The sequence below is a fragment of the Strigops habroptila genome, chromosome 4, assembly GCF_004027225.2.
Source record: "Strigops habroptila isolate Jane chromosome 4, bStrHab1.2.pri, whole genome shotgun sequence".
NCBI lineage: Eukaryota > Metazoa > Chordata > Aves > Psittaciformes > Psittacidae > Strigops > Strigops habroptila.
In genome coordinates, this window is record NC_046358.1 from 83,755,085 (window position 1) to 83,776,876 (window position 21,792).

Here is a 21,792-nt window from a genome sequence, read left to right on the forward strand (position 1 = left end):
GGCAGCTTTATTGGGGCTGGAGGACCGGGCGCCGGTGGCTGTGCCTCGCCACGCTGTGCCTTGCTCTCCTGCAGGAGGGCTGGCGGCCGTCATCTACACCGACACGCTGCAGACGCTCATCATGGTCCTCGGAGCCATCGTGCTGGCGGTGAAAGGTAAGAGCTGGGGCAGCACAGATCCCCCTGCCAGGGGGAGCCCCTCTGCCCGCTTCGAGGTCTCAGAAATAAATAAGAAGACTCAGTCTAAGCAGTTCGGTGGCCAAGATGCACAGCAGGGCTTTGGCCTGTAGCGATTGCCTAAAGAAAGTCTGTGATCCCCTGTGTCCCATGTCCCCTGTGCTTTCCCCATGCGCCATTCCTCTGGGTGGAGATGGCATGAAGCATCCCGCTGGTCCCCCATGTAGGGACCTTCCTGTAGTCGTTGCTGCTCCGCGTATTGGCCTCTAGCCCACGCATCCGAGAGATGGATGGACTGTCAAGTGTTTGATGGTGAAGCAGCATTTCCAGTTCTGCTCTGGGAAACTTGCAGTGGTGTTGTGATGGGGGCTTCAGACAGGATCCCACCATGGCAGGAGGTGGTTCTGGTACAAGGCACTGCTGCAGAGGATTGATTCCCTGGGGATGCAGAGCATGGAGCCTTGCCTTCCTCCTGGTTGGAGCGAGCATGGTTCATCCCCAGCCCTCTCTGAACACTCAGCACTGTTGTGTCTCTGTACATTTACCTGCAGAGCACCCTTGTGAGGCTGGGAACATTCATCAGCCTTATTCTGCCACTGGGGCTCTGGGCCCTGAGGAGTAGGAGGCAAAAAGTCAGGTCCCAGCTTCAAAGGCAGGCGTTTAACTACAGAGGACGATTCCAGAGGCACTCCTGAGATGATTTCCACCATTCCCTGGAGCAGTCTGCTTCGGCGGGCAGGCAGGAGGAAAGCTTTGACCCAATGCTACACGGGAGCTCTGCTGTGGAGGTGGGAGCAGCTCTGGACCTGCAGATAGCCTGGTCCCAAGGCTGTTCCCCTGTGCAAAAGCAGAGCTTGGTCCTGGGCGAGCCCTGTGTGAGCAAGATGTAAGTACACAATACAGATGGAAGGACATATACTTCCCAGAGAAGGGGCAATAATATCAACTACCCCAGCAAGAAGGCAAGAGGAGCACATTGCCTGTCTAAGTAGATCCAAGCGGTGGCCACAGCCTTTGCATTAGCCGAGGTGCTTGGACGTGGCTGATTGTTGTCTGAAGCTGTAGTTGGCCATGGGGCTCTGTCTGAAGCTTGTGTCTGGTGTGTTTGGCTGGGAAAATCCCCTCCAGTGTCTGCAGAGCCCGGCTCTTTTTGGCTTTGCCAACCTGCATGGAGTGTGCAGGGAGCTGAGGGTGCCTGGGAGAGGGATTGATCCAGGGGAGCCAAAACGCAAGCTGCTGGTCACAGTTTTTGTCCTCAGGTCTCAGGAGACCTCAGGACCTGGAGGCTGGTGTGCTGGGCTTTGTTCAGCTCTTGTCAAGCTCATCTAATAAAGGATACTCTCCATGGCCTATGTCATTCGTATCTTCAGGCCATGGTATCTGCAGCAGTGATGCTAATACTCATCTGCTAAGCTGTGACTGCTCTGGGCCTGCTCTGCCTGGCCCCTTGCCTCCCTTATTGCTGCTGAAGGGATGAGAAAATACATTGCTTGGCTCTGAGGTGTAATCCTCTTGGGTGTAATGCTGGGGAGAGTTGGACAACAAATGGGTGCAGATCGAGGGGTTGTAGACATCACTTTGCTTTACAGAGAGCTCAGTGGCTGTTTCAGCACATGGTGGCTCCAGCAGTGGCTCCAGCATCACGGATAAGAGAGACCATCCATCCTGCACCCACTTGGCATTCACACAGGGATGTTAATCCTGGCGGAGTCCATGGGCTGCAGCACAACATCCGCAGGCTGAGCTCCCGCTGTCCTGATGCAGGTGTAGGTGTCGTGACTTGCCAGTGAACACCTTTGGGAAGGGAGCAGGCCCGCACCCCCAGGCGCAAATCTCTGCCTCTGGAGAGCCTTTGTTGGTGCCCAACACCCATGCAAAGCTTGGGAGTAGCCGGCGCCTGGATAAGCCAAGCGCTGGAGGGGGGCCAGGGCTGCTTGCACAAGAGCAGGAGGAGTTTACCAATGCTGACTCCCTGGTTTGCAAAGTGGGGGCACGTTGCATGATGCCTCTTTGTACAGTCCCCAAAAGCCCCAGGTTAAAGGGGGATGCCCCGGGATGGGGACGGGGATGCAGGGAAAGGGCTGTCCTCAGGCAGAAGAGGCCAATGGAGCAGCATAGGTGTCTTTTAGACATTAAGATTTGCTCAAGTTGGCATTTGATGGTGATCCTAGTGTGCAGCACCTGATGCCTGAGGGATTTGCTCTTGGTCTAAAGACGGCAGCATTCTTGGGGATGGTCCTGCAGGAGGGTGACTTCTCAGGAGCATGTTCCCATGTTGGAGGGGGCTGAGCTGAGGGTCCCATGGGCAGGGTGGAAGGGATGCAGGATGCAATAGCTGGACCAGATGGGGGCAAATCCACTGAGGGATGCTCATGGATCTTGCTTTGAGTCCATGGAGATCGCAGAGCCTCCTGTCTCTTATCCTGAGCAGCTGCTGTGAGTACGGGGGTGCCAACACCTCCCTGCTTATCTCCATGCTGCTGCATGGGTGGCCACAACACTGGTGCCTCCCATCTCTCCCCCATCCAAAAAGCAATGCTTCTGGCTCTGGAATCCTCCTGCTGGAGGTATTGGAGGAGCTGCAAGGAGCATTCAGCCCCCCAGGAGCAGGGAGATGGTGGGGGGCCAGGGCAGAGCCTGGGGCTGCTGGCTATGGAGCAGCAAGGAGGAGCACCAAGGCAGCTGCCAAGGCCTAGGAGGCTGCTTGCTAAGGCTTGTCCATGGCACGTACTCCTCAGTGGGGCTCAGGCCAAGACCCAGACCTTGGATCCCATTTTGTAGGAGAGAAAGCAGTGAAGATGGCTTTTTTTGTTCTTTTTTGTTCTTTTTTTTTTTCACTGGTTGCTGGAACTGCGTGGGGGGTGCTAGGGAAATGCTCACAGGGGTAGAAGACATTTGAGCACCTTAAGCTGTAGCATATCAAGTCAAAGGCTGCCTAAACCTTGCATTGGATAGTCCTAGGTGAGTTTCCCCTGCGCTGGGACTGGGGAGCTTTAATAAACAAGTTGCTTTTACAGTACGAGGTCAAAAGAGGTGGGTCCCTTGAGGAGTCTTTGTCCCAGGACACAGGTCACCCTCCGGAGGGAGGTTGGGCTGTCATGGGACCTGCTGTGCAAAATGATAATAGAAAAGTCTCTTAAACAACTAGAAGCAAACACGATCATGACGGAGCCCTCTCTGGGCAGCACTTCTGAGCCAAAGGGTAGGTGAATTTCACCAGCTGATCTCAGGCCACTGAACTTTGCTGGACTCTAACTCAATGATGCTTTCCAGCTTTCAATGAGATCGGAGGTTACTCCAACCTGGAAGAGGCCTATTTAAAAGCTGTGCCATCCAAGATTGTTCCCAACACTACCTGCCACCTGCCCAGAGCCGATGCAATGCATCTCTTCCGAGATCCAGTCTCTGGAGACCTGCCCTGGACCGGGATGACTTTTGGGCTGTCTATCGTGGCCACGTGGTACTGGTGCACCGACCAGGTAAATGTAAACAAGATTCCCCTGCCCCATGTAACACAGCATTGCCTGAGGTCCAGGCACGCTCTACTACCGCTCTCACCATGGAAGTCCACCTTCACCAGTGCCTAGTGGTCCTTCTGGCTGGTGGGCTCAGGAGGCTGCTTTTTGGAGACAACAGAAGCAGCCGGGGCTCCCGCAACCCTGCTCTTGAGGTGCTTGGACTGGGACAGTTTGGAAAGCGGGATGCCGAGGGGTGTCCTCATCTCCTCAGTTGTCTTCTGGCTTTCTGGCAGGGAGGTTAAACACTTGCTTGATGTCCTGGGATTGCTGGCTGAGAGGTGGCCGGGCTGCTTGCTGTGGCTGAAGGCTTTGTTCTGCCAATAGGGCTGGCTGCCTGCAATGGTCTTTTTGGGTTCGGCTCCATCCCCTCTGTATTTGGTGGCCCCAGGGGGTTTCTCGTGTGTTGGGGAGCAGGAGACCTCCTTGCCTTGTTCTCTGCCTGCGGGGTTCCTGGGTCGGTAGCGGTAGATGTGAGTCCCCTGTTTGTTAAGAAGCAGAGAAAGAGATGAGCTACTGCTGTTGTAAGGATGCTGTTGCCCTGCAAGGACACCCCTCCACATGTCTGTGCCATGGACTTGGTCCTCATGGACAAATCCCTTTATCACTTGGTGCACTCCCTTGCCCAAATTCTACTGAGACTGGTGGCAGCTCAAAGCCATTGCTGCTCCTCTGTTTCTTGCTCTGGCAACACATTGTCCTGCACATCACAGCATCTCATCAGCCCAGAGGCTGTCCAGAGTGAAGTCACTGCTGCCTGGAGATCCAGGACCAAGGATGCCAATGGCATCTCAACGTCTTCTCCCCAGCAACAGCCTGAACACCCATCTTAATCATCTAAGCACTCATTTCAGGCCCAAAGAGCATTCAGTCATCCAGACCCAACCTGTGGGATTAGGTGGCTACCAAGATGAGATGAAAGGATGGAGAGGAGGTGGGATGAGGAGACAACAGTGAGCTGCAACACCGCTGTGGGGGTGGCTGTGATTGCCTGGGTTGAGAGATGCATTTGGATTGGGCCTGAGCATCGTTAATCTCAGTTCTGGCCTGGGTAAAGCCTTAACGCATGGCTGTGGTCACCAGATAGTTATCTTCCCCTTTGGGTGTGCCTGCACCGCAATGTGGAGGTGTGATTGCACCCTGTGCAGATGTACCTGGGCGAGATGGGATCTAACAAGCACAGGTGCTGATGGCAGGATGAGCTGGGGCTGGGAGGCTGCAGAGTCGGCTGCATCAACCTGCCCTGCCTATGCCATGACCCTCACCGTGCTGCTGGCATCATCTCAACGTTCAGTCATTTAGCCCCAGTATCCCAATGGCATCTCCATTGGGAGATCCCAATGCCATCATCCCAATGGCAGACACCTCCTGCTTTCACCGTGGGGGCTGCATTAAAGCAGTTTAGCTTAAATAATGCTAGATTGAGTTAACTAGATTGCTTAAAATCAGTGCTAAGCTCTGAGATGGCTTCAGGTGGGAAGGACAAAGGGTGATTTAGCTTCTCTCCCTGCAAGGTCATCGTGTGCTGATGTGGTGCACATGGTGCCTGAGCTGGGTGGTGGGTCCTGTGGCTCCTGATATGCTCTGCCTCTTGGATAGAAGCTAAACCATGGCTTCCTCAAGCATCCCACCCCAAGAACCAGCACCGCATCCTTCTTGCCCACCACAAGCTCAGGAGTGGCAAAATGCTGCTTGGTGCTGAGCACTTCTCTGTAAGCTTTTGGGGAGAGTCTGAGCTCTTTTAAAGTCAGCACTTCCTATGGATTTTGCCTATTTAAGAGAGATTGCCTCAAAGCCCAGGGTTAGCTGCATTGTGGATGGACATGGCTTGGCCAGAGCTTTGAAGTGTGATGGTTTGAGCAGTGTGGGTGGTGAGTTGTGGTAGGAGTTGGCTGGACTCTGTGTCCATTTCATTGCAGGCACTCTTTGGGGAGGAGGTTGAATAGAAGGGGCAAGAAGGGTGAGGACGGTGGTGGTAGGGAATGGTTGATACTGGCAGGAGGACACGCTGCTGCGGTTGCGCTGGGCTTTGTGGTGCTATGGCATAACACAAATCCATTGCTGGTCTGGAGAGAAACCCAGCCAGGGGTTTGGGTACACATCTGTGTTTGGAGATGTGTTTGGGCCCAATGCCCAGTGACTCCAATGTTTGGATATACTTGGGATGCACTTTCGCAAGGAGGAGGCTCACATGGAACAGATGTTGGTGGCTCCTCAGCCATTGCTTGGCTCTCTCACAGGTCATCGTCCAGCGGTCACTCTCTGCTAAGAGCCTGAGTCATGCCAAGGCTGGCTCCATCTTGGCCAGCTACCTGAAGATGCTGCCCTTGTTCATTATCATCATGCCAGGGATGATCAGCAGGATCCTGTACCCAGGTAAGGGCTCTGACATGTGGACATGGAGCTGGCAGGGTGGGTAAGCAAGGAATGGAGGGGGGGCTTGTCTGGAAACCTCTGCTCAACACAGACCTGGGGGCTCTGCAGGGACAGGACAAGACCTGAGTGTCCCCTGCAGTGCATCAGCCAACACTACTGTGCTCTATTAACCATGCAGTCGGGTGGAGACAGGGTTGTGTGTATTTGGGCAAGGAGATGCTCCAAGGATAACTTGGGTGCTGTGTTCTCAAAGTGATGGAAAACCCATGATGTTTTCCTTGAGTGAGCCTCCACCTGTGTTTTGGGCTATGGGCCAGCACATAAGAAGTGTGGATCCAGAATAAAGATGTTTGGTAGGGGTTGATGGTGGTTCCTGTTGGATTTGAGGTTCCTAGAGAGTTAATCAAGGGTTGCTTTGGTTCATTAATTTTACACATGGAAGGAACTATTCTCTGCGCATTTCCATCATGAGGGCTGGTTTTCCTAATCCTGATGGTGATGTTAATTATCTGCCTTTCATCAAAGGGCCAGAACAAGTTATTGCAGGAACACCAACGTAACTGGCCACTCTGAGCAAGGTGGCACCAGGGACCTCGGTGCAGAGCATCAAAGCAGAGCTCCTCACCCTGCACAGCTCCGCAGGGCAGGAGGGGATATTTGATGTGCGAGGATTAAAACCCTGCTCTGAGCTCTGTGTCACGGCTGGGAAGGGAGAAGGGAGTGGATTTGGGGCTTGTAAATTTAATTCCCTGTAAATACAGATTAGATGCTCAGCTCGGGTAACCTCAGGTGGCTTCAGTGATTTCAGCTGCTGATTTAGCCCTGGGGGTTTGAATGCCCTGAAAACAGCAGGTGGGGAGCCTTGAGAAACCAAATGGCTTCATAGTGGTGCAAGAGGCTGCAGCGCTTGGGTGGAGATAGAGAATTGACCTTGTGATTCCCCTGAGTGGATGGGGTGATGTTCCTGCCATGGTGGGGATGCTGACGAGCTCCAGCAGCTGGGATGCTGGTGTATATACACCCCGACCTCCAGCAGTGGGGATGCTGCTGTGCACCCCGAGCTCCAGCAGTGGGGATGCTGGCGTGCAGCCTGTGGTCATGCACCCCGTGGGGTGACAAGGTCTGGCGTCACTTGTGGAGCAGCCACGAAGCTGCTGACTGCAGGGCTCGCCCACAGAGGTTGCCGTCCCTGTTTCTCTGTCTTGCTCTGCCTAATTATGTGTCCGAGTGCTTTTACTTTGATGCTAATCACCTTTGCAAGGAGCTAGAAAACAAGCCCGAGTAGGACACGCCTTCACGCACAGTCTGTCCCTGCCTGGGCATGATGCCACTGCTGATGGGCTGTGGGATGGAGCTGTATGGCCCAGAGCTGCTGGGCTTCATCCCTCAGCTCAATGACATGGGATAATCCTTAATTCCCCCAAAACCTTCCCTTCACCAGCCATTCCCATTGCACTCCCAGACACAAATCGCTGTGTCATGGCCACCACCTTCCTGACCAAGAGCACCTTCAGGGTGACTCCTACCTGTGTGTGGGGCGTTATTGCCCTGTATGGGAAGCCTGATCTCAGCATGTAGGACGCGACACCAAAGTTAGGGATGACACCACGCCTTGGCTAAGCTGGCTGGGTCACCTCCAGGTTTGCAACCTTTGTAGGGTGGAGAAGTATAGCGAAGGTTATAGCAAGAAGTCCTACCTGCGTTGCACTGCTGGGGTACGAGCTGTTGCCATCCAGGATGGTGCGGGGCAGCACACACCTGATCTCCATGGCATTGCTCCTCCTCTTGGTCATGTCCTCCGCGCGGGTGTGCTTTAGGGATGGGAGGCTCCCCAGGGGGCTGAGGAAGGTGCCTCGGCTGATGTGAGGGTCACTGAGCTTTCTCTGTATGGGAAGGATCTCCCCGTTGTGGGTGACATCCGAGTTGGTTCTCCGGAGTGGTCCATAGCGGTCCCTCACCTCGAAGTACTCGTCTGAGATGGAGGAGGCGTTGGAGCGGCGGTAGCTGTGGTCAGCAGAGCTGCTGGAGTAGCTCTCCTGGTCACTGAGGGTGATGTACTCCTCTTCCTCCTCCTCCTCCTCTTCTCCCAGCCCATTGTGGGCGCAGGGAGGCCCTTTGTCTTCCTGTGGCCCTGCCATTGACCGGTCTGGCTGGAGATGGCAGGTCTCCACTGAGGCTCCGTTGGTGTTCTCCTCTGGTTCCTGCTTTGCACCCACATGGTCGGCCAGCAGTGGTTGTGTGTCACCCTCCAGGGCAGTGCTACTGTCACAGGCTGTGACGACTTTGGTCACGAGGATGCCAACAGGGGTAGTCCTTGGTTTTGGAACTGGAGGTTTAATATCCTCCAGCGTCTCCTCTGGTGGCTTCAATTGGTGGCCCAATGGTGAAGTGGCAAATGTTCCTGATTGCTTCATTGTCCAACTGGTGCATTCAACGGGGCTGGTAGTGGCAGCTGCAGGAGCTTCCATGGGGATCTGTGGGGTCTGTCTTTGGCAGGGGGACACCAGCGGTGGCTCTTGGTCTGAGTTCTTCGCCTCCATCTCCCTGTTCTTCAGCATCTGCCGGTGCTGGGCGCTGGCCTGGGAGACATCACACACTTTGATGCGGTTCATCTGCGAGAGCTTCACGTTCTTTATCTTGGGGTCAATGATGTTGATGTAGCCCAAGACTTCGCTCCCAGGCTCAGGGTCAGGCTCAACCCAGGTGGGCAGATAGTCAAACATGTTGGCTTTCTCCAGGTTCAGGAGGCCGGGGTGGATGAGCAGGGAGAGATCAGCCACATCTCCATGCCTGTCACCCCCCTGGCCTTCAGGCAGGGCTTTGCCTTTGTTGTCCACCTTCTGGTTCTTGTCCTGGTTCTCAGATGAAGTCTTGCTGATCTGGTCAGCGCTCTTGGCCTTCACGAGGGCATACTTAGGGTTTATCAGCTTCTTCACCACGGCATTGGCCGGTGTTACTGGCACGACGGAGGGCAGTGTTACGGGCTCAGGTTCGGGCTCTTCACCCATGGAGATGGATTTGAGGCTCACCCCTTTGGACATGAGGTAGAGCTCCTGGAACTGCTTGTCAAATGCCTCCACCACTTGGCCTGAGAGGACCGTGATGACGTTTCGGTCTGTCCTTGCCGCAGACCAGGTGAAGCTGGAACAGAAACACGTTGGAAAGTCAGTGCTTGCTGGTAAATAACACGCCTCTGCCCAGCCCTGGCTTTCCCCGAGGGATTGCTGGTGCTGGCAGGGACGTGATCTCACTGTAAACATCAATCATAATGAGATAGAAGGAACAGCTCTCAACCCAGATGCGAATGAAGGGTTGAAGTCTTGAGCAGATTGGGCCTTGAAGTAAGAGGTATTTGCTGTGGGCCAGTTAGTTTTTCACTTCAGTGTTGGCTGCTTTTTCTTTCTCAGTTTGGGTTAGTTAAGAAAAGAGATTCATAAATAGATGTACTTTTTGTTGTGGTCAGAAAGCAGGAAACGTTTCAGTTCCATGTTTATGAAACTCATCTTTTGCAGACGAAAAGCTTACTGGGACTGACCTATTTCTACCAAAGTAAGTTTTCATTTGGACTAAATAGAAAACACTTTGAGTAGGAAATGTTTAACTGCAAAAGCTGAGGTTGATGTGAGAGCTTGGACTGGCTGCAGCTTGGTGCTCATCACATCCATTGGCAGAAGCACTTGGTGTTTTCCACCACCTCCAAGAAGGAGGGGTGTCCTAGACCTGGCTGTGGGATGGTGGGAACCCCTTGGGTCCCACTCCATACGTCAGGCTGGCCTTGAAAGATCATCTCCCAGTTTAGGAGGAGGGGAGAAAGGCTGGGACAGGGTTCTAGAGTCACGCTGGGCAAGGAATGGGGCTTGGACCACATGGCTCTGCATTGGTCCTTTGACCAACACTTCCATGGGGTGTGCAAGAGGAGATACCATTGGTTACCTGTAGGATCCGCACATGGCCCGATCTCCATCCACAAACATGAACTTCTGGGCCAAAGCCCCTTTGAACTTGGTGGCCGAGCGTGTGAAAAACTCTGTTCCTCCCGTGCTCCGGACTCGCAGGTTCTGTAAAGCAAAGGCAGAGGAGTGAGTGGGAACAGGAGCAAAGGATTGGTCTTAGAGCATCATTCACCCCTCCACTGATACCCCTGTGGATGCTCCACAGTGGGAAACACTCTTCATGGCCAGCTCAGAGGAGGCCACAGTGATGGGAAGATAAAATAACTTGCCTGAGGTCATGCAGCAAACTATGGATTTGGTTTCCAGAATTTCCTGCTTTGCCCATGTATCGGGCAACATTTTCTACCTCTTGAACCCGGCGCTGCCTGCATCCGTGGGTGAGCAGCGTGTGAGAGTGCTGCCAAATGCTTCCCATCTGCTGTGATCTATGCAAATACCACCATGGGAGAGGTTTCTTCACCTTCTCCCCACTGGGAGATGTACAATGGTTTTAGGGGGAGGTGGTGACCCCAGGACAGTGCATGTGGACCTGATGGCAGTGGGTTTGTCCTCCACGAGGATACCCCATTGCTGTCCTCCTAAATCTGAGCTTCTAGCCCTGTTTTTAGGGATGGGTGGGGAAAAGATGACAATGGGCAGCATCTTTTCACCACTGGGAAACAAAATCCAGGGATGTGGGCTAAAAGAGCAGGTCCCTGCGAATATGGCCAGGAAGCAAGGTGTCCTTTCCCAAAGGAGCCTGATCATGGAAAGGCAGCTCTAAGAAAATAGCTTTTATCTCCAGTCTGTTTCATGCCTCTGTGCATCTTCATGAAGGGCACCAGCTCATTTCTGCAGGCGAGCAGATAGCATCTCACTGCAAATGGACTCCCTTGGGTGGAGAGAAAGTATTTTCTTATGAAAGTGCCTGCATTCCTCCCGTGCGTGCCGGGATGTTGGTAATGCTGTTGCTGAAGGCACCGTGTCGTCACGAGGTCGTGCCCTCCATGGTTGTTTTTTTGTGTGTTTTGTTGGTTTCTTTGGTATTTTTTACAAAAGGAATGAAAAGTATTTGTCTTCTCCACCTCCAGCTCTTATCTGTATCCCTGAGGTCTCCTTGCTCCCTTATACCTGGCACTACCGTAAGCCTGGGTGCAAGCTGAGCTTGGGCACCCCTGGTCCCTGTGTGCCTGGCAGGACAGATGGGGATGGAACACTGACTTTAGTGTGATGCAAAAGCAAAGCCTTTCCTGAGCAGGGTTCCAGGGAAGTTTTACAGAGTGGGGAGATTTGGAATGGGGTTTTTTTGGTGCATTCAAGGTGTTTTTTCCCCTAGAGTTCACCTTTTTGCTTGGTGTGGCTGAGCAGTGCTGAGGCTACTGGGGCTGGCTGGAAGCAGGTTGGGGTGGCAACTCAGAGAATCCCAGACTGGTTTGTGTTGGAAGGGAGCTTAAAGCCCATCCAGTTCCAACCCCTGCCATGGGCAGGGACACCTTCCACTAGAGCAGGTTGCTCCAAGCCCCTGTGTCCAACCTGGCCTTGAACACTGCCAGGGATGGGGCAGCCACAGCTTCTCTGGGCACCCTGTGCCAGCGCCTCAGCACCCTCATAGTGAATTCTCATCCCTATCCATGTTGTCCCTACACATTGGGCTGCCATGAGAGTGGCTGGGTACTGGGTAACACTGAGCCCTCAACCTATCAGCAGTCTGGGCATCCCCTCACAGCTCTTCCAGGGCATCCATCTCTCCTGCTCAGAATCCAGCCTTTGCACAAAGACCCAAAGCAGCCATGGCTTTATCTCAAGTAACACAGAGGAGAAGGCAGCTCTCTAGAAGCGAGATTCCAGTTACCTTCCCTTCCGTCCTCGCTCCCAGCACATCTCTGCTGTTAAGTAAGATCTGTTTATTCAATCTCTCCTAAGAGGAGCAGGCACCCAGCATCACGGCTGGGGCAAGCTGAATCACTCCCCAAGCACTCACCATTGCTCAACAAAGCAACCTCCTTGCCCAAGCCAGGCTGCTAATTGCAGCACCAAGATAACGACGTATGTTTCGTTAGCATCTCCCGGCTTACGAAGCAGCTCTCAGACACTGCCCTAGTTTCCTCACAGCCTCCCCATGCCAGCAAAACTGCCTGCAATATGTGGCAAATCCCAACTTCTAGGCATTTGCCGAGCTCTGCAGATGTTCTCCTGCTTTTCCAGTCCTGCCACCGGGCTGCTCATGCATTATAACACCGGCGTGTGTCAGCTCTGGCTTTTCTGGTCTTGGAGCAGTCTGCAGGAGACCAGACACTCTGGGGAAGTTTGGATGCGGGTAAAAGCTCGGTTGAATCTGCTTTAACTGTTGTGAGCAGCAATTAAGCAGGGCTGGTGGCTGGGGAAGGCATGAGGCTCGGCTGGCTGGTGCTTTAGGGGTCCCTGAGCCCCCTATTGTGCCCCCCAGCCTGGCATGAGGGTGGCTCTGACGTGTTACTGCTCTCCATAAGCAGATGTGGGGAGCTTGCCCGGGCACGGGCCTCCCCGGCAGCGATTTGGCTGATGTCAGGCATAGAAACATCACTTTTCTGCCAAGCAACAGGCGAGGCCGAGTTGGGAAGTACAGCAGGAGAGGGGTGTCTGCAAGCCCTCAAGAGGTGGGCTGCTCTGGCATGTTTGGATCTGATGCTGGTGATGGGAATGTTGTGCCCAGTGGAGAGACTGGAATTGTGTCCTATGGCTGGAGCGAGGGTCCCCGCTCCCACTGAGGGTCACATAATCCCTCTCCTCTACCCCTTCATCTTCCTCTGCCTTTGCATGAAGTATTGTACCAACTGGTTTTCTTTGCACCCCCTGCATGCACAGGGATGTGTAGGGGGTTTGGGGCATTTTGGGCAGGGGATGGAGCCCCCGTGATGCCGGGTATCCCCTGTTCTGCTTTCCCTTCCCTTGTTCCAACAGGATTTGTGCCATGTGCAGCCGCCAGCACCCCCGGGGCCGGGTTAACACAGCACGTGCAGGCAGATCGGTCCTGCTGGCCGCTGAGCGGTGTGAGCAGTGAGGGCATCCCTGGCAGTGTGGGTGCTTCCCTGCCCCAATCCTGGCCCTGCGCTGGGGCGGAGGCTCCGGAAAAGGGGAAAATCGAGTTTTTCAATTCCAGCCTCTTGACTTGCAGGAAGGGCCAAAAGGGAGAGAACCGGTCGGTGGCTGCTCCTGCTCCTGGGGAGGGAGCAGGAATGGGGCTGGCGACAGTGTGGATCAGCCCTGCAGAGCATCTACCTCTCCTGTCTTCCCTCTTGTTCATCAGGAGCGTGTAGGTTTGCCCTAGGATTTGCAGTGTCCTGCTTGAGTTGTGCCCATCCTTGTGGTCCCTGAACACCCCCCTGCCCCAAAGCAGCTCCCTGGGCTTTCTGCGTCCAGCTTGGCTGCAGGGAAATCCATGTCCCCATGTCCCATCCATTCCCCTCCATCCTCCTGCTCCTGGATTTAGGCATCACCTTCAGCTTTGCTACAGCAAAAATAGATTAAACTCATCTAGCACTGCGTAAAGTTGAGGGGTTGTGGTCTCCCCAAGACAGGAGGGAGCAGGATCAATAGCTCTGATTATCTCCCTGCACTGGAGGAAGTTGTGGGCCTCTTTAGGCCATCCTTACCTTCAAGTGTCCGGCGTGCATCTGGGCTCGCTCGCACATCTGAAGGAAGTGCTTCACATTGGTCTCATCCAGAATGATGTAGACTCCCACTTTCCTCTTGAAGCCCGCATCCAGCAGGTCCTTGAAGATGTCTACATCAGTGAACATGTCCATGACCACCGCGATGACCTGGAGAGGGAAGAAGAGAGATGAGTCTGGGTAGCATGACTGGGTGACAACCCAAGATAGAGCCAGAGCTTGTTTTGTGAGAGCCAGAGTGATGTGCTCTCTCTCTAGGAGGCTGGGATTTGGTTTGGGAAGCTAGCCTGAGGGTGGAAAGCAGGAGTCCCCAGTCCTGTTCCTTTGCTGTCACTATGGGAGGTTTGGTCTCAGGTGAAGCCTGTAGCATAACATAATTGTGAATAATTGCTTTCTGAGGGTGAATCTAACTTTCTTGCTTTTAGCAAGCTCCACAGATTTTAGAGCCTAGTTTCTGGCTGAGAAGTTTGGTGTCTCTTTGCTATTGGCACTGCCCGTGGCCCCATCACTGAGCACTGGAGGGGAGAACCTGTGATGCAGTGATACGTCTGCCTGTCTGAGGACACGTCTTATGGGCCGTCTCTGGGTTGTTGTGCATGCTTGTGTTGAGAGAAACAGGATAAAAAATAGCTAAATGTGACTTTTAGCTTGGTAGCAAGTATCTGGATGCCCCTGAGGCACATTCAGGAGCTGAAATGACTTTTAATACCTTTAAAAACCAGGCTGGATGAGGTTGCTTAGAAGCAAACAGGAGTTTGCAGTTCCTGCAACAGATGGCTGCTCCAAGTCTAGGCTGCTGCTAGCAGCGATGTGGTTGGGTTCATGGTCAGCTCTCCACTGTGAGGCCAAAGCAGAGCACTGGGGACAGGCTGTTTCTGCCATTGGGGCTGCTGATGCCTCTCTTGGTCCTGTCTGTGTGGATCTTGCATGGCTATGAGCCTGTTGGGTACCCAGGGCGCTGCTCCTGCGTCCCTCCTTGTCCCAGGCTGTACGAGGGCAGAGCAGAGCCAGGATGACAGTGCCAGCACCCTGTGCAGTAACAGCAGGGTTTGGCACACAGCAGCGTCACCGTCCTTTGTAAGCCAGAGCTGCCTTTGTACCCAGGGCGTTTGCTGCCCTGGCAGGACCAGGGCGAGTCCTGTGTGTGATAGGAAGATACATCTATGCCACGTCCAGACACGCTGGGATGGCGGCCTAAGCACCAAAGTTCACTCTATGCCATGGATTTTGTCTTCCTGGACATGACATCACCCATGATGGTGAGCAGCAGCGGTGCAGCACAAGGGATGTGCAGGTGAGCATCTCAGTGCAATCCCTGGGGTAGCAATAGGGCAGCACAGCCCCACAGCCTCTCCTTATCCCACATGGGGTGGTAACAGCCACACAGGGAAGTGGCTTGTCATTGGGCCACTGGCATTGTCCTGTGCTTGGAAACCCATCGGTGTCCCCATCTCTGTGGCTACTCCTGGAAGCTGCCCTGGATCAGGGGAGATGGTGCTCATCACCCTTTGCCCTTCCAGGAGGGCTCTGCTGGCTGCAGCACACAGCCAAGCTGAGAAGGACAACAGCATGGGAATATGCACACTGTGGGGTGGCACAGGGAGACCCTGGAATACCCTTCCCTGAGGAGTGAAGGGATCAAGATGGTGCCGGGTGCTTGCACTCTCAGACACGTCCAGTCCGAGATTCTCAAAGCACCAAGCTGCCTTTTCATTAGTTCTGTGCCACAGGAGCTGGAGAGCAATAATTAAGAGGAGGATTATTGTGCATTATGACACTGCCGGCTCTTCCCTTCCTTCTCTGCAGGCGATGGGGTGAGGAGCGAGGCTGCGTGGGGAGCCCCCGCCTGTGCCATCTCCAACACTGCCTCAACCTCCCCAAACCTGGCCACATATAAGTGTTTCAGGAGGTGACAGGGAGAGGGGACCACTCACTGCCTCTTGATTCTAATTGAATTCCTATTTATCCTCACCCAAGAGCCTCTCAACAGGCTTTGCCATAAATCCTCACTCCCTTGTGCACCCATTCGTGTGTTTTGTCCTGATGGGGAAACTGAGGCAGCAAACCGGGTGCTCACTTTGCATGGGCTGTGCTTGTCTCGCCAGCGATATAAAGTGGGACAGGTTCAAAGCTCAGGGCTTGGCTTTTCCATGTACAGTAGGGAATTGTGCTGGCTGCTGCGAGTCCTGGGTGAGAGGCACTGGGACGGCATCTCCCTGGCTTGAGGCGGTGGGTTTGGTGGCAGATATTTGCTCCCGTCTCTGACACTGATGCTCCTGTGGCCATGGTCATGTCACTTTGCCTGTGCGCCTCATTTTCTCCAGGAGAAGCTGAGCTCTTGTAGATAGGGATGAGAATAGTATTTGCCTTCATTTAGGGAGGGAAAGAGCATTTTCCCACTGTGGTCCCAGCATTCACGAGGTGTTGGCTTGCTGCTCTGGGCCTGAAGATGGGAAGTTGCTTTGCAGGGATGCAGGCAGGGGATGTCCCCCATCCCAAGCACTGCAGGCAGTGCCCAGGGCAGGAGGCAGCCCAGCTCTCACCCACTTGCTCACATTTTCAACCTAATTCCTCCTGCTCAGCTGGTGCATCCTGCTCAGTGCTTCTGCTTCCCTCTCCACTGCGTCTCGCCTGCAGGACAGGCTTGGCCTTGGTCTGTCACCGGGATCTCAGGCCAGTGTGCCAGTGTGCTGCCCTGGCACAAAATGGGATGGGAGAGTGAGGATGGCGCTGCCAGTGCTCCCAATGCAGTGACAGTCCAGGGATCACAGGGACACAATCTGCTGTCTGTGCTTGAACCGCAGCCAGGACCAGTTTGGTCTGTACCAAACCCAGGTATGGGGTTTATCTGTAAAGAATGGAGGTCTGTTCGCTCTGGAGAAGCGAAATCTTGTGTGCTGTTTGCTTCCCAGCACAGGGAATGGGAATGTCTGCAGCAAACCGTGCCATCCTGCTGCAGGCAGAGAGCTTGGCACCCTTGTTCTTGTCACCTCTGCCAGGGCAGCGCTCGCTGTCCCACATGCTCAGTGTCAGGGAGGTCTCCAGCAGCAGGAGAAGCCCCTTTCCTTTGTGTCATGCCAGGAAGATTTGCCATCCCTTTGCCATTCATCTGGAGGATATGGAGAAGACCAGCCCCAAATCTGCAGCCAAATGCTTCCAGCACCCAAGCAGGTGATGCTTTTCTTCCCAGGATCCCAAGAACTGCCAATATCCATTGATCCATTGAATGGGACTGATGTGCAGGTACCAGGTCCCAACAGCCTGAGACACATCCCCTCAGACACTGGACAAATGATGTTGGGATCCTCCTGATGAGCACATGAAGTGCAGGATCATGTCTTATAGAGGAAATGACAGCTCTTTATTAGCTCACTCTGACTCATCAGATAATGACTTTTGGGGCACACCACGTGGGCACTTAATAAATTAGGCAGGCACCAAGGCACAATTAGAGGAAGCGTGTTGGGATGAGGGAGAGGTGGGACAAGAAACATTAATAATTGCTCTCCCCCATCGACCCTTTCATCCAGGAATGGCAGAAGGTTTTGTAAACAGTAATTAATAGGGGCCTCCCAACCTTGGCTGGAAGTTGCTCTGGGTAATTATACCACCACAATCCCAGCGTGGAACCTCAAGTGCAGGGGAGGTCAGACTCGCTGCTGTCTCAGGTGGCTTTTGGCCAAGGTCATTGTTTTCAGCCTGCTCTGGTTTCTGGGCAGATAGAGCCAAAATCTAGAGAAGAAGAGAGGAGGGAGATCTTCCTCCCTACCCACCCCATGAGTTTGGCAGCCCAAGGGGATCTACATCAAGGAGCTGGACCTGCAAAGGTCTCCAGTGGTGCACCACGTCCCTGACCACCTCCGTTTATTGGCCACAAAGATGGGATTTGCTGGGAGATCAGGCCACAGGATCCTGCCTCCCTTCTCTTCCCATTTATTCCCAGAAAGAGGAGCAGATCATTTGCATCCCCTGCTCTGGCTCGCCCGGGTTTGCCTCTCTCTGAGCTCAGCAGCGTTTGGCCTTGTGCCTGCAAGCAAGTAGGTGCATCTGCACCATCAAAGGGGGCCTCATGTCCCAGCTCTTGGCTTCCTCACCCAGCTCTGAGCCTCCCCAGCGTCAGCAGCGCTCACATGGGCTCTGAACTCTCATCTGTTGGGTAGACTTTGCTCTTCTGGCCGCGAGACAGCAACCGTGTGGCTGTGTTTGGTGTTTGGCGTCTGGGATCATTTCAGACCAAGTGTCTTTGACAAAGGTTGGAGCAAGGATCATCCTCTGGGATGCAAAACAGAAGCTCTCCCAAGCCTGTGCTCCTTTGCAGGTGGATGAAGAGCACTGCCATTGCCCGGTGGGATGGGACAATTCAGCAGGGATCTCTGCAGAACACCATAGGAAGGACAGGGCATGTGGCCAGCCTATGTGACATCTGATGGGGTGGCAGCTGGACCATCCCTTTGTCCATTCGTGGCTTCCTCAGACAAACCCTTTCACCTCTGAGCTGCCATGAAGACCTTAAGCCTTAGCTGAAATCTCTGCAGCAGAATCATGCAGAAGAGCATGTCTAGCCCAGCATCCCCACACTTAGCAGCACCCACAGCAGTGCTCAGCAGGTTCAGCTGTAGTAACTGTGGTCCTCGTATATGGGGTGGGAAACCTCTACAAGAACCCCACTTGTGAGATGCTGTGACTCCTGCCATCCCCAGACCCTGCAGGCTGCAGTAACACGCACCCATCTCTGCACTCCATAAGCTCCAAGCAGGATCCTGCATGTCACCAGTGGTATCACCATGTCTCATCCCACCAGCAGGGACCACCTGGACCAGGAGGCAGAGCCTAGCATTGCTTATGGAGCACCAAGGAACCAGTGACAAGCAGAGCATCATCCACCGCAGCCCCATCCCTGCGGCATGGAGAGGCTCCAAGGAGAGGTGGGGATGGTGCCTGACTCAACCTCCTGGCGCTGCTGAGCAGGAGGAGGGCGGTGGGATGACTCAGGAGATGCTGTTTGTGTGGGGGCAGGTGGGAAGCGGTGAGTAGGCAAAGCCAGGCAGGAGCTGCAAGCCCGGGTCAGAGTGAGCTGGAAAGACTCAAAGATGAGACATTATTTGTTGTGGGGGAGTTCTCCCATCCTCCATCCCTTGGGACTTCAGCCCTCCCTTCCCTTTGTTCTCACTGCAAAGCCCTTTGGAGGGAAAAACACTGCAGGTAAGGACAGGTCAGCTCAAGTTTTGCAAGGTGATATTGGCCAGAGATGGCTCCTATCTGCAGCAGTGCAGCCCTGATATCCCATATCCACTGTCGCCATGAACCTTGGATGTGTTGGGAGATCAGTTTTTCTGCTTGAGTCCAGGCTCTTCCTGCTCAGACCCTCAACTTTCCAGTCTCCATCAGCTGCATGCCACCAGGATCTCTGTCCTATCAGGATCTGTGAATCGCAGCACCATTCTTGGCCCTCGCACGGGGATCACTGTAGCCAGGTGGACCTGATGCATTCTAGCCTGTCTCCCTCTGCTCCATACCTACTCTGGCAGGGTCTCCCTGTTTTCCTGCTGCAGTATCCCCAGGGTTGGGGTGCTCCTCCATTGGAGCTGCATTTCTCAAGGGAGTGGACGCACAGAGCTCAAAGAGCTTCAAAGCACCGTGAAAGCAGCAGGTACCGACGCTTCCTGCACTTCCCAGCTGGGACTGGGTCACTGGGAAACACCAGCAACCTCTTCCCACCACCGCCATCATCTGCCTCCTTTCCTGGTCCTCCTGCCCATGACACCAGCCTGACCCCATCACCCTGCTCCTTGGTGTGACGCCACAGGGAGGACAAGTCTCACCCCAAATCTCAGCATCTCCCCAGCCTTGTCCTGTGCATCAGCTCATCCTGTAACTCTTAAAACCAGGATGAGGCCAGCTTGGGGCACCGCAGCAATCTCAGGCCAGACTTGATGCTCATATACACCAGCACCAGAGCAGTGGCTTGGGCTGCTTTGCCCCAGGGCTGAGTTTGGCTCCTCCGGTTCCTGCGCGTTGCCACATGCAGTCACACAGGGCCTTGGGAATAATGATCCTGGGGTGCCTGGGACTGTGGGCTCACTGCTGGGAAGCTGCTCAACCCTTCTTTCTCCCCAGTGGTTTTCCTCACAGCCCCATAAGGACTCAATGATGCTGCCACATGGATCATGGGAAGGGTCGTGTTGCTCCCAGGGAGTGCTGGACCAAGCTAACAGCGTCTTCAGCAACATCTGATCCCCAAACACCGATTACACACACTAAAACCCAAGCGCTTGACCGCGATTCCTTTGCTTGGGCAGAGCTCACTGCAGAACAGGGCTTGCCTGGCTGAGCAGGACATTAGGATCTGTCATCAAGACAGCCTGAGGCAAATCCTGCCCGGATCCCGCAGCGCACCTCACCTTCTGAGCCTGGCAGATCATCTTCCTCACCACCTCCTTGATGTGCGCTTGCCCCTCAATGGGTGGCTGCATGTAGACGGTGGCACGGGTGACACCGCGGTAGGCGACGGTCTCGGGCCAGCCGAGGTCCAGCTGAGGGATGGAGCGGTCGGACCTCTGGGGCCAGTATTCCAGGGATGGGGCCATGTCCTGTTCGTCCCCTTGGCTGTTGTGGTCGCCTTCGCTCTCCCCTGCGCTGCTGCCGTGGCGTGGGATGTATTCGGAGCCAGGGTCGTACGTCTCCAGCGTGTCCAGGATCTTCTTTAGTTCCAGCTCAGAGAGGAAGTCCCTGATGTTCTCCTTCTTCAGGACCTCATAGAAGGCATCAGGGCCACGGGAGGTCAGTGCCTCCAAGGCCAGGCGTTGCTCCTCGCTATAGAAGAATTCAGGCTTGGACTCACTGGACCTCCAGTTGACGTGGCTGTCGTCCAGGCACTGCACTTGAGAGAAAGCCATGGTGACCACACACGCCAGTCCCCCCTCTCCCAAGTGATCTCTGCACCCCCAGCGAGCACCGGATGTTGACAATAAATAAGGAATTAATGATTCTCCAGTCCTTAAACACACAATTCGCTTTGCTTCGCCCTCCCCGGCTCAATGTGCAGCTCTGGGAATGCGCCGCTCCCTTCTCCACCGGCTCCTGCCACGCCAGAACTCTCGTACGCCGGGGAGGAGGATTCAGTTTCTTGCTCTCTCCCGGCTCTGCGCGGCAAGAGGGCTCCAGGGAAGGAAAACCTGGAGCTTCCCACAGCCGGGGCAGAGGCGTCCTCTACCTCCGTGTCCACGCTCTTCTCATCCTCCGCTCTTTCAAGGCAACGATAACACTGGATCGAAGTGGGAAACAAACAAGAAAACAGCTTAAAGAAGGGCAGAGAAAAGCAGGATTTCTCAGCCCAAACACTGTCCTTGATGGTTGTTCCTGGAGAACTGGGTCAGCCGATGGGTTTCGTGGCTCTGAACGTCTCCAACAGCCTCTGGTGCATCGCCCTGGCCGGGAGGTCGGTTATTCCGGGCTCCTGCCCGCGCACAGTGCCGGGGCCAGACAGGTAACAGCAAGAAGTGAAAAGAGGAAAAGCAAAAGAGTGATTCATCACTCTCCGCCCTGCCCCACCTGCAGTCACATGCTGCCTTCACACATTCCGGCCCTGCCCGCATATTAACCCTTTCAGCTGATGCTGCTCTCACACCTCTGCCCCACACTGTGCGGGTGCAGGAGGTCAGGGGGTGGCTGGGGAGGGGTTGGGTGTTTGTCTTGATAATAATAATAATCCTTATTATTATTATAATCAGATCTTGTTTGAAATCTCAGTTTCTCCTGTTGGTAAATCAATATATTCCAGGAAAGCAGCTCTGCCTCGTGGTTAACCCTTCCTGTGCTGAGCACAAGGACCCTGATGCTAGCGCAGGAGCTCAGAGCCCAGGTGGGTCTTGGGGGCAGCACCAGGTTGAGGCTACCATATAATGCTTCAAAGCTGCACTACAGAGAGTTTAGACTGGATGTTAGGAAGCATTTCTATACAGAGGGTGGTCAAATATTGGAACAGGCTTCCTAGAGAAGTGGTCGATGCCCTGAGCCTGCCAGTGTTTAATAGGCATTTGGACAATCCCCTTTATAACATGACTTTTGGTCAGCCCTGAAGTGGTCAAGCAGTAGGACTAGATGATCATTGTAGGACTATTTCAGCTGAAATATACTATTCTGT

General features: G+C 54.2%; 2 protein-coding genes across 2 annotated transcripts in view; one reads left to right on the forward strand and one right to left on the reverse strand.

Moving 5' to 3' along the window:
• Positions 1-21,792, forward strand: part of SLC5A10 (solute carrier family 5 member 10) — a 39,314-nt gene that overhangs the window by 10,193 nt on the left and 7,329 nt on the right. Inside the window, exons 7-9 of the mRNA XM_030484399.1 lie at positions 75-155; positions 3,450-3,655; positions 5,932-6,067. Coding sequence (XP_030340259.1) covers positions 75-155; positions 3,450-3,655; positions 5,932-6,067 — 423 coding nt within the window. The remainder of the gene's footprint in view (positions 1-74; positions 156-3,449; positions 3,656-5,931; positions 6,068-21,792) is intronic.
• FAM83G (family with sequence similarity 83 member G) lies at positions 3,760-20,545 on the reverse strand. Its single transcript, XM_030484398.1, has 5 exons — positions 20,051-20,545; positions 13,632-13,799; positions 10,001-10,125; positions 7,765-9,208; positions 3,760-4,173 (listed from the first exon to the last, which is right to left on the reverse strand). Exons 1-5 carry the CDS (start codon positions 20,543-20,545, stop codon positions 3,760-3,762), a joined length of 2,646 nt encoding a protein of 881 aa, XP_030340258.1.

Bases quoted from the DNA above. Each gene is read 5' to 3' on its own strand.
- FAM83G (XM_030484398.1), bottom strand. From the start codon at position 20,545: ATGGCTTTCTCTCAAGTGCAGTGCCTGGACGACAGCCACGTCAACTGG. The intron at 13,800-20,050 runs GTGAGGTGCGCT...TTCCCTCTCCAG, and splicing joins TGATCTGCCAGGCTCAGAAG to GTCATCGCGGTGGTCATGGA. The intron at 9,209-10,000 runs GTAACCAATGGT...TTTCTGTTCCAG, and splicing joins GCCATGTGCGGATCCTACAG to CTTCACCTGGTCTGCGGCAA.